Source organism: Eurytemora carolleeae, unplaced genomic scaffold, assembly GCF_000591075.1.
Source record: "Eurytemora carolleeae unplaced genomic scaffold, Eaff_2.0 scaffold82, whole genome shotgun sequence".
Taxonomy (NCBI): Eukaryota; Metazoa; Arthropoda; class Copepoda; order Calanoida; family Temoridae; genus Eurytemora; species Eurytemora carolleeae.
In genome coordinates, this window is record NW_019396126.1 from 344,452 (window position 1) to 356,736 (window position 12,285).

The 12,285-nt window shown below is 34.0% G+C and overlaps 1 protein-coding gene across 1 annotated transcript in view; it reads right to left on the reverse strand.

Annotated features, from left to right (window-relative positions):
* The window catches only part of LOC111695713 (protein Wnt-4), a 23,028-nt gene extending 12,901 nt beyond the window's left edge, over positions 1–10,127 (reverse strand). Inside the window, exon 1 of the mRNA XM_023465123.1 lies at positions 9,945–10,127. Within this exon, the coding sequence (XP_023320891.1) occupies positions 9,945–10,012 (68 nt within the window). The 5' untranslated portion in view covers positions 10,013–10,127. The remainder of the gene's footprint in view (positions 1–9,944) is intronic.
* Positions 10,128–12,285: the final 2,158 nt, after the last annotated feature.

The following is a 12,285-nucleotide window of genomic DNA, read 5'->3' on the forward strand; positions in this document are numbered from 1 at the left end:
CCCCCCCCCCATACATACGACCCTTCAGCTTTTTATATTCTAAATTTTTTCCATATATTATATAAATCCTATTTAGTTTTTTATGAACAATTATTTTTCGGGGTTTATATGTCAAAAGATCAATTCTAGGTTTGAAGGGTCGAATTGCAAGTTTTCTTATGAGAGACCACCCGGAGACGGAATAGAACTAATCTCTCCAGATCATCTCATTAGCAGGACACTGGTCAGGTGTAAATGGTCGGAAAAGTGAGAACATTCGAAGCCCCGGACCCTTGGTCACTGATCTGTATCTGTAATGTTCCGGAGATGAAATCTTAAACCCCATTTGTCAATTGATACTTGGATACTCTCATCAATGTTCACAGTTCTCTACAGAGCTTCGTCCAAACCCGCAGAAAGACGAAAATTAGTTTGTTTAGGATTCAAATTGTTTTCAAAGCTTATCCAGGTGTACGGATACATATGAGAGGGTAGTCCGGATACATTAGGAACCAGGATTGAACCTATTAGAACCTACTCGTCTGTTAAATCAAGATTATATTGATACAGGGCTTAGAATAAGAGCACTAAATATCCGGTCCGAGGATTCACATTTTATAGCAGGAGCTTATCTATATCTATATCTGCACAATATACTGGAGTTTATATATATATATTCAATATAGTGGATTTAATACATTAACATCCAACCATTCACAGACGTTAGTTTAACAATGCAATAAAAAGTTGAGTACACGAACACAGTATGTGTATTACTTCTTGTCATACCCGGGATTTAAACCAATTAGAGCAGAGGAATAAAGTGGTATGAGAACATACCCTGAGATGTTTACTAAGGTGCTAGATCAGAACAATACTGCTCCGCGGAGTGATGGTTTAAGTGATCTTCTCAATATCTACAGATTCTCTCACAGATACTCTTCAAGAGGACAGGGAGACAGAGAGAGATGATATCCCAGATACAGAGAGAACCATCGGACATGGGAACTATGTGCGAAGGAGATAAATATGTGCTAGGATATCAGTAAACCTATTTTAGGAATTCTCTAGACCAGGTTTAGGAAATATCAAGGTTAGGACTAAGGAATGATATGCAAACATTTAGGAAAATCTATTTCAGTATTCGGACATGTTTGAACCAGGTTTCAAAAGTTTGGAAAACCTCTGCTTTATGTTAAGCCTAGAGAATCTGAAGATAAGGTTCAGAGATGACATTTATTTTGTAATCTGATTGAATTCTCTGGAAGCTGTCTACTACTTTAGTGCTGTTAGGGTCAAACAAACTTGTGTTTAAAGAATTTTGAAGCGGGTTCAGTAACAATGGTCGATATACGATACTGATAATGTGTTTCAATTCCATTTTTGACCGAGGCTGGGTTGGGTTTAAAGTGCGTGGGAACAGGTAGGGAGGAGAAGGAGGAGGGATAGGTAGGGGTAGGTCTTTTCAAACTTCTGTCTCCGGGTACAATAAACCAATAAAACAGTAAACTCAATCCTGTTCACACCTAAACACCCCTCCCGGAGCAGAGTAGAAAGGGGGAGGGGATAATTAACACTTGTTTTTGATACTTCCTACGACTACCAGGATGAGTAAAGGGTGGAGTATATCTTGTCTAGTTTATTACCGAATGTAGATCCAGGTATAGATAATATACAAGAGTTAAAAAGAATATAAACAATTTCATCCAATATTACAAACAGAAGAACAGAGGGGTTGTATAAACAATACTCAGGGTAAAGTTGGTCCGCACACTTTTTAGTTGGAATAAACTTTCCAACTTTATTTAATTTTCACAAATAAATAATATAAAAGCCAGGTATAGGAGGGGATATAGAGAAGAGGTGGTGAGAGTAAGGATTTAAAGGATAAGAACTTGAAACATTCTCAGAATAATGCAGAGCTTAGAATTAATATTCAGCAAAATATAAATTTGGCAATCCTTAAAAGAAGGGAAGCATTGTAACTACACTGTCATGAAAAGTATGAAATCTTTTTATTTCCACAAATTCCCCCTTCCCCCACCCCGGCCCCCTGAAAACAAGCCCTGCAGTGTATAAGAATATTCTCTGCTTGAAGAATCTATAAAGAAAACACTGAAGAATTGTTTGTATAAAGGGAGCAAACATAAGTGATGAAAGAGGAAACATTTACTCATTTTACTAGGAGGTGACACAAGTCACACTAATGCTATCTAAAGATGTCGTATATGTTCAGGGGGAGGGGGGCGGGGGGGGGGGTTAAAATAATACAATCGTGCTCAAAATTGGTATATCATACTGAACCAGGCTATATAAATAAAAAAACTGTACTATATTGATCTATTCTGTTTTCTTTAGTTTTGTTTTAGATTAAGAATTGGTGAGAAGGGTTGGGTGAGATAAGATTATTAAGAGGATTGAAGAGTAAGGCACTATGTAGAGTGGGTGGATTTTATCTTTATTTGAGAATTCTGGCCGGGACAGTTCTCCCCACCCTAAACTCCTTACAATCCAAACCTTACTCCAAACCTATCCAAAACAGACCTAATCTAATCTTCGTTAGACTAGGATAGGTTTACCAAATATCTATTCAAGACTTTTCTTCAAAATATGATTTTATCTCATATTGACACTTATCAGGGGTTGAAGTTCTTATTCGGGATGTAACCCCAGAGCTTAGAAAATACAAGAAAAATCTATATTAGTTATTCTGTAAAATGTACATTGTACACTGTATACAGGTATGTAATAATTTCTAAGTAATGTTTGTTTTAGATTGTATTCAAGCTCTTAACGTAATATAGTTTAGTGCACATATAGATACCATTTCAGTTTGACCATTTAATATGTTTACACAGTTACTTAACTTTTATGTATTGACAAGTACAAGTATATACATTATACAATATAGTCAACAATACTTTAAACAGTGGCGAATCACGCCCTCTCCCTCCCTTACAAACTCCCCCCTCCCCTCTTTTGTTCACCCCTTCCCTTTCCCCTCCCTTGTACCCCTCCGTTGTATCTTCCCCCTTGAACTCCCCCCCCCCTTACAAGTATTCTTCTATTAGCTTTCTGCAGATTTAAATATCAATAGATGTTAAATCTATCTATCTATCTACCTAGCAGAATCCTTTATTATCTGGGTGACATATCAGGGGAAATTATGTTGTAAAATTTCCAATATTTAGATCCCATCAGGAGATAGAGAGAAGGAGAGATCTAGCCTAGGGGTTTAACAGGACCTGGTTCACCAATTCAATCTATATACCCCCCCCCCCCCAACTCCATACCCTGTCCTATACCTTAAATTAGAATGAGTGTTTTTGTAAAGACCTAAATTGAAACTGCCAGATATAATCTGTGTTCCTGCCCCCCCTATCTCAATAAGGTTCTACTCCGTCCTATAAATACTAGTTGAGATTAATATACTCTACATTATCTAGTGTTGTACTTGAACCCTGAGAACTAGAGACACGTACCAGAGACAACCCTTACATTGTTTAAACAAATAAGATTTAGTGAGTAATGTTTCTCTCTTAGCTAAACCTGTCATCATTGCGCTGAAACCATGCTCCGGGTACAGATTTAAACCAGGCAGGAATGTTGCGTCTTAATGTTCTGTTTTAGTTAAGATAGAGCTAGGTCTTAGAGTAAAGAATACAGGAGTGTTCTGCTACATTAAACCATTAAACCAAATAAAAGTGGAATATCTTGTTAGGTTTAATAACTTTATTAAGTAGAACGGGTCAAATATTTTAAAACTTTTAGAAACATAAACTAATATTCAAATATATTAATTATAAAACTGTAAACGAAAAATCTAAAAGCTGAACAAAAAACCTAAAAATGAAATTTGTTAAAACTAAACTGTGAAGATAAAACTTAGAACAATGGCCAAGATTAAATTTTTCACTCAGAGTTTGAATTCTTGTGTTCTCCAGGAGATATAAACCAGTAGAACCAGGGTAGAACTGGAGTATGGTTCGGATTTTTTCTAGTATTCTAGTTTATGGTGGAATGGAGCGAATTATGGACTGACTCCAGTTTAGAATGAAATTTATTTGAAAATACTGGAGAAAAGTAGAATATTGCAACTCAAGATCTGATTTAAGTAGGCTGGACTGGAAAAGGATTTACTCCAGTAGAATGAACTATAGTGGAATGGATAATAGCCTAAGAGAGATGGAGTAGAATAGACCTGGTGGAATTTATTATAATGGACACTAAGGTAGGAATGGAATGAGTATAAATCACTCAAATAATTACAGAAATGATGGATGAAATATTCCAGTAATCCTCCTCTAAACCTGTTATATTGGATTAAGTTCTAACCTAAACCTGAACCAAACCTGAACCCAGCAATCCGACTCGGCCGTCAGTGTGACGGTATGGACACTGCACTCGTTATCTATGCTTATCATTCTTGACAACGGAGGGATTTTAGCCAGAAGAAGAGAAAGAAAACCTAGGGGATACAACTACAGAATTAGAAAGGATACAGAAGAAGAGAAAGAAAACATAGGGAATACAACAACAGAATTAGAAAGGATGCTAAGTAAGAGAAAGAAAACATAAGGAATACAACTACAGAATTAGAAAGGATACTAAGTAAGAGAAAGAAAACATAGGGAATACAACTACAGAATTAGAAAGGATACAGAAGAAGAGAAAGAAAACATTGGGGATAAAACTACAGAATTAGAAAGGATACAAAGTAAGAGAAAGAAGACCAAGGGATACAACTACAGAATTAGAAATGAGGAGGATTGGTTGGTATTGATCGGGTTTAGCAAAATAAGGAAAATGATAAGTTAAGATAAAGTTAAGGATACTTGATTTGACGAATTATCCGTCCTGAGATAGGGTTTAATAAAGAGTCCTTCTTGTTTTAGAAGAAATGTACTGGTTGTCTAAAGTATCCTTGATTAGTAACTGTTTCTTTGGAGCTGGTTTCAGGGTGGCGGATATAAACAGAGGTTCGGTTAAACCACAGGATTCCACAGAGATGAGGCTCATTTTTCAAAACAACCATGGTTTAGCTAGAAGGTTGGAAGGAGAGAAGATATTTACGAAACCAAGAATAACTTTAGATTTATATAGGAGGGGAGGAAGAAAGTAAGAGAAAAAAGGAATAAGAAGAAAATTCTGAAGATAAAAGGAAATTGATAACAAAGAGAAAGGTTAAAATTGAAAAAGGAAGTAAAAGGTATAAAATATAATAAAATGGGAGGAAACTATGGAAAATGTTAAATAAAATTTAGAATTTATTTTAAGGAATTTCATTCCGATACAGAGGTTGAAGGAACGGAATTTCTTACTGCTACGCAAAATTCAATATCTCCAGTATTTAAAAGTTAGTTATTCGAAACCTAGATTAAAAGATCCAGCTTGCCATAATTTTATCAGAAAACTACCACGTGTGATATTCGGTGAAAGATATCTAATGCATTATTATCTTTCGTATTAAAATAAATAAATGAAAGTCTAAAGAGAAGCAGAAAGTAATTTGATCATTAGATATAAACACTCCAAACCCTCAACATAAAAATATGTTTAATATCTAATATTAATTAATCAATTCATTAATTCATTAATTAGTCAAGATTGGAGATTAAACAGGTTTCACATTCAACACGTTCCAACAAAATGAAAAAATATAATTTAGATTTGAAATTATTTAAATATAAAGATTTACAACTTTGTTAAATTTAGTTAATTACTGATACATCATCTTTACGCTACATTTCATGTTTATGTAATTAAGGAAGGTTGTTAGTCAGTGTTTTTAAATAAGATAATATAAAACATAAGAAAACTTGACAGAACCAATAGTTATAGAGATAGGAATTCATTGACTAATTGCGAACAAGTGAAATTTAGATTGATATCTCAACTAGTATACCCCCAACCTCCCTCTCTCCACCCCTCCTACAGAAAATGTCAGTTTTATTGTGTACAATTCTAGAGTTTACAACCCTCCCCCGGCCCCGGTCCACTGAACATGTCATGTTTTTATTGTTGCGTTGGGAATAGAGATGGTTCGGTGGAAGGTTGGATCTCAGGGTACTCTGCTCTGCTCGGCGCGTGTGAAGTGAGGTTAAAGGATTGAGCTGGGGCGCGGGTCAACTCACAAGTGCCGACACTGGTATAATAATACAAGGGGGGATACTGGACACTCCATAAACCTAGAAGAGGGGGGGGGAGCTGGAATCCAGAGCTGTTTATCAATTATCCTATACAAAGACGACACAAAGGATCAAACTGTTCCGAAACAAAGATCAAATTAAACGGGATAAAAGTGCGGAGATGTAAGAACTGAGAAAGGTTTGCAGTAATCCAAATCTCGGGAGCAGGGAGCGGTTTCCTAATCACAGGTCGGTGTATTCTCAGGCCTAGCTGATGCATGCAACTTGAAACCAACTGTTGACTTGGAACCTCAAACCAAACTATATTTACTGGAATCCATTCTAACTCTTCTCTATACTCCGGAGAAAAATGAAGGATTTGTTGAAAAGCAATCAAGGAATTCTCCCAGGGGTTTAACACCTTTATGTCATTCTCTCCGACAGGGTTGAAATTGCACGGTTGAGCGCTCTACCTACCAATTAGAATAATATGATTCAGGCAAAAACTAGAAGGTCGGCCTAGTCCTTCTCTTCAAACTTTGATCTGTAGATTAGTAGATCTGGCAAAAAAATTTTGTCCGTGCCATGTTATTTCCCTGTTTTATCTAAACTGAGACAGTTTTTGCAAAACTTAAATTATGTTTCATCTTTGTAATCGATTCATTCACTATGTATAGTTTCTCTTACAAAGGGGGGGGGGGGTCCACTCTCAGATTAACCAAATTTCAACCATTCTCGCAAAATATTTAGTTGCGCCTATGTAAATATCTGAAGGTTGGACGAAGTTTATCCGCTCCAATAAGAACTTTATTATTTGTTTGTGTTAAATAAGGTTCAAGTTGATTCTGATTAGATGAGCACTTGATGCATTATAAAGGAGGAAGCAAATATTTATTTCTAATTCCAATCTAATCCTAGTACAGACCTATCTAGGTACATTCTAATCCTAGTACAGACCTATCTAGGATCTAGGTTATGATTCTAGTTTAGAGCAATCTAGGATCTAGATTCTAGTACAGAGCAATCAAGGATCTAGTTTATAATTCTAGCACAGAGCAATCTAGGATCTAGGTTTTGATTCTAGTACAGAGCAATCTAGGATCTAGGTTATGATTCTAGTTTAGAGCAATCTAGGATCTAGGTTATGATTCTAGTACAGAGCAATCAAGGATCTAGTTTATAATTCTAGCACAGAGCAATCTAGGATCTAGGTTTTGATTCTAGTTCAGAGCAATCTAGGATCTAGGTTATGATTCTAGTTCAGACCAATCTAGGATCTAGGTTATGAGTCTAGTACAGAGCAATCAAGGATCTAGTTTATAATTCTAGTACAGAGCAATTTAGGATCTAGGTTTTGATTCTAGTTCAGAGCAATCTAGGATCTAGGTTATGATTTTAGTTCAGACCAATCTAGGATCTAGGTTATAAGTTTAGTACAGAGTAATCTAGGATCTAGTTTATGATTCTAGCACAGAGCAATCTAGGATCTAGGTTTTTATCCTAGTACAGAGCAATCTAAGATCTAGGTTATAATCCTAGTACAGAGCAATTTGGGATCTAGGTTTTGACTCTAGTTCAGAGCAATCTAGGATCTAGGTTCTAATCATAGTACAGAGCAATCTAGATTCTAGGTTCTAATCCTAGTATAGAGCAATCTAGGATCTATGTTATCATCCTAGTTCAAAGCAAGCTAGGTTCTAGGTAATCATCCTAGTTCAAAGCAATCTAGGATCTAGGTAATAATCTTAGTTCAGAGCAAGCTAGGTTCTAGGTTCTGATCCTAGTAAAGAGAAATCTAGGATCTAGGTAATAATCTTAGTTCAGAGCAATCTAGGTACTAGGTTTTCATCCTAGTAAAGAGCAATCTAGGATCTAGGTAATAATCTTAGTTCAGAGCAAGCTAGGTACTAGGTTCTGATCCTAGTAAAGAGCAATCTAGGATCTAGGTTAAAATTCTAGTACAGAGCAATCTAGGTTTTTTCCTAGTACAGAGCAATCTAGAATCTAATCTATAGTCTAGGTTTCAGGTTCTAATCCTGGAACAGATAGAATCTATGATATTATCCTAGAACAAACAAATCTAGGTTCTAGGATTTAATCCTAGTACTGAGCAATCTAGGTTCTAGGATCTAATGTTCAGTTTAAAACTGAAAGCTATTCTTATTCAAGTATAATAGGTCTAACTATAAATATATAGTTAGACCTATTTTTATTCAAGTATAATAGGTTCAAACTATAAAAATATAGTTAGACCTCTTCTTATTCAAGTAGAATAGGTTCAAACTAAAAAATACTTAATCCTATTCTTTTTTAAGTGAAAAAATGTAAGCTATAAAGTTGTAGATCTATTTCCATCTGAAAAAAGTAAATTCTGATTAGCTTTAAAAATGAAAGTTTTATTTTTGAGAGTTATTAACTTAATATAGCGTGTTTCCTAAATGTAAGTTTTTATCTTATTTACCCAACAATTCTTAGTTACAGATGTTCTTTTCAATATTTTTATCTAAACCCAGACACCACCCTCCTCCTCCTCTTTTTTAAACTACGAAACACATTCCTAATTCGCCCCAGCTCAAGTCAAATTTGGGAAAAACACCGAAATTTTTTAGAACTTCTTGTAAACCTAAATACAGAAAATAATAACACGCTATTTGCGTTAAAAATTAAATTCAAACATTTTTCACGTGGTTTAAACTTTTTTTGAATTTTAACCCAATTTAATATTAGAATACTTGTAAATTAGCAAAAAAATTGAGTTTTTGCAACAAACTAAAATTTACTAGTTCCAATATCTTTGCAGCCTGATAATGTAAACCTTTAACATTTATTTGAACAAACCGATTTAACAGTTTGAAATATGAAAGGTCTAAGAAGTTGTGTTGCAAAGAAATGAGAAAATAAAAGTTTTCGGCAAAAAACTCAATTTCTTTTAGCAATAAGTTTAAACCTAGTCAGTTTTTTGAAAATCTTATATTTTAAATCCAAATTTTTGCTTTATTTATAAAAAGAAATTTGATGGAAAAATTACAAAATTTGAATTAAATAACAAAAATTTTAGAAAAAATTGGATATTTGAAATTAAAAGGTTGAAAATAGTTAGACTTTATTTATTCCCTTAAAAAGAGATAAACTACTAAAAAAGAAAGAAGAAAACCGAATTAGTTTAGAATAAGTTTTACTTTTCTTCCAGAGTAAAGTTGGGTTTAGAAATAGACTAACTGAGAACCCTGTTAAGAATAGACGAAATAAAAAATTAGAAAAATCTGAAGATTTTTAGAAAGTTGTATTCTTTCAATTTATTTCTTTATTTCTACACAGGTAGCCTTTTCCTAAATAGAGTTTTACTAATCAAATCAGATTTTTAATTTTTTATTGCCGAGGTGTAAGTACATATATACATATATATAAAATTAGAAAATAAGATAAAAAATTAGTGGTTTTGGTTAGAATTTAAATTTTGTAAGAAATATATGTTCGGTGTAGAAAACTATTAAAAAACGATCAACGTGTTGTAATTCAAGTAAAGATAAAGGTTCCGAATATAATTATGACGTTTGAAGAGATATAAAGGAGCCGACCTAAACCCTGTGTTGACCCCCCCAGCTAACCAGGTCGGATCGTGTACAATATTTATTCTAGAATCAAATTATGCAACTATATCTAGATATCATATAAAATCTATGTAATGTCTCTGCAAGGTCTCTACATTATCTGAATTAAAAAAATATAAGGGGTTTAAAACACATTCAAATTATAAACCACACAAAATCTGAAAAAGTTGTATTTATAAACCAGAAAAAAATTGCTCCGGTAAATGATACAAAATAATATACTTACAGCCATTTGATGGATTGCACACTGTATACTAACACTAGGAAGTAGAGTAAAACTGTGTAAAAACTCATTTTAACCCCTTCTCTTCACTGAGCTGTTCCTCAACCTCTCTCTCCGCTGATCACTGATGAACTAGAGGTTTGGCGGTAGCCGGGATACCGGGTCTGGCGGCGGATTCTCTCCGCTACAAACCCGAACCATACCTTCTCTATCCTAGCTCTCATATCCAACCCTTGAAACCAGCAGAACACTGAGCAATTTTATCATGAAAACTGTTTTGACATGATTTAAATGTATATAAAAACACTCAGTAGATATTCTGTGATATCTGATTTTACGAGCTAGTGATATAGACCTGGTGATATAGAGTTGTTTAAATATTTTGTCCTAGTTAACTCTGTTTAATATTCTCTTATCTGATCCAACAAATATACCTAGTATACCTAGTATACATACCTATACCCTGATATACTAGTATACATACCTATACCCTGATATACTAGTATACATACCTATACCCTGATATACTAGTATACATGCCTATACCCTGATATACCTAGTATACATACCTATACTCTGATACACTAGTATACATACCTATACCCTGATATACTAGTATACATACTTATACCCTGATATACTAGTATACATACCTATACTCTGATATACCTAGTATACATACCTATACCCTGATATACCTAGTATACCTAGTATACATACCTATACCCTGGTATACTAGTATACCAAGTATACCTAGTAATAGGCTAGAACTACTTCTATATTCTTGGCCAAACAATTTTTGAAAATTTTTGTTAAAAGTGACCCACCATTTAAAGAGTGATATAATCGATTCACCCGATTTTTGTTTTTCTATCTCTCTGAAAATTGATATTTTTCAATTTCGGTTTGGGAATTTATGCAGCCTAGGGATGGATATTGATTGAACTCTTGAAATGGAGGATCACTGGAAATTACGTATTCAACCCTTTAAAGTGTGTTTATTTCACTGATACATGGATTACCATGATTAAACCAAACCAACTCTGAAAATGTTGAATCCCAAGAATAGCTAAAATATCTCAAATATGTTGAGTCTCTGATTCAAGCATTATTTTTTTTAAATCAAAGTAGTATATTGATTTATAGTATTTAAGTTTACAAGTGAACAAAGATAAACTTGATAAAAATCAGAAATTAAAGTAAAATTCGTCTTAATTGGTATATACGACGATCCCTGATGAACTTGTACAGTAGGATCCCTGATGAACTTGTACAGTAGGATCCCTGATGAACTTGTAAGTAGGATCCCTGATGAACTTGTACACTATGATCCCTGATGAACTTGTTCAGTAGGATCCCTGATGAACTTGTACAGTAGGATCCCTGATGAACTTGTACAGTAGGATCTCTGATGAACTTGTGCAGTAGGATCCCTGATGAACTTGTACACTATGATCCCTGATGAACTTGTTCAGTAGGATCCCTGATGAACTTGTACAGTAGGATCCCTGAAACTGTGGAATGAAATCTGACGTGATTGAATGTTGTGAAAATAAACTTATCAAGTTAATTGCTGCTGTGGTTCATCTTCATTGGACTTTTGAAAATCATAACTTGAGTCTAACAGTCGTCTTCCTATTCTACAGTTTTATGGGTTCCACAAACACACATATTTTTCAATTTATTAATTTTATGTTTTTAAATCGAACTATTTATTTGGAAATGAAAACTAATAAATAATGATCAAGTAATCATGAACAGTGTGCATACGGAGCATACGAAGACCTAAAATTCTTTAAACTAATATTTTACAAATGTTTTAAATTAATTTTTAGTTTACTTCGGTTAAACCCTGTTTTCGAGTTCATTAAGTACAACCGTTGACACCATTTAATGAATAGGAAGACGTACAGTTGAACTACGTAAGAGTGGTTTAACTATGGCTACGTAGTTTAACTACTTTTCATTCATAAATTTAATCTGGTTCTGGAGAATTATATATATTTTGATGGTTTAAATATTGAAAACAGGAGAGATAAAGACACATAAATATTTATACGTGTGTGAACAGACGGTTAATAAAGGGACTATAAGCGTAATTTCAAGTGACCTTCCATGCAAAGATGTCAACGTCCGATTTACAACAGTACTATTGAAAGCTTTATCTGATCAATCATAAATTAAATATCAATGTTTTTGTTTCTTTAAACTATTTATTTCATTTGCAGTTTCTTTGCGAAAGTGACTTGCGCATTTCTTGTTTATTAAAAGCAATGGAGAATATCACACTGTTCTAGTTAGAAAAACGACGGTATCTTCCTTATTTTTGATCCGATTAAAGTTG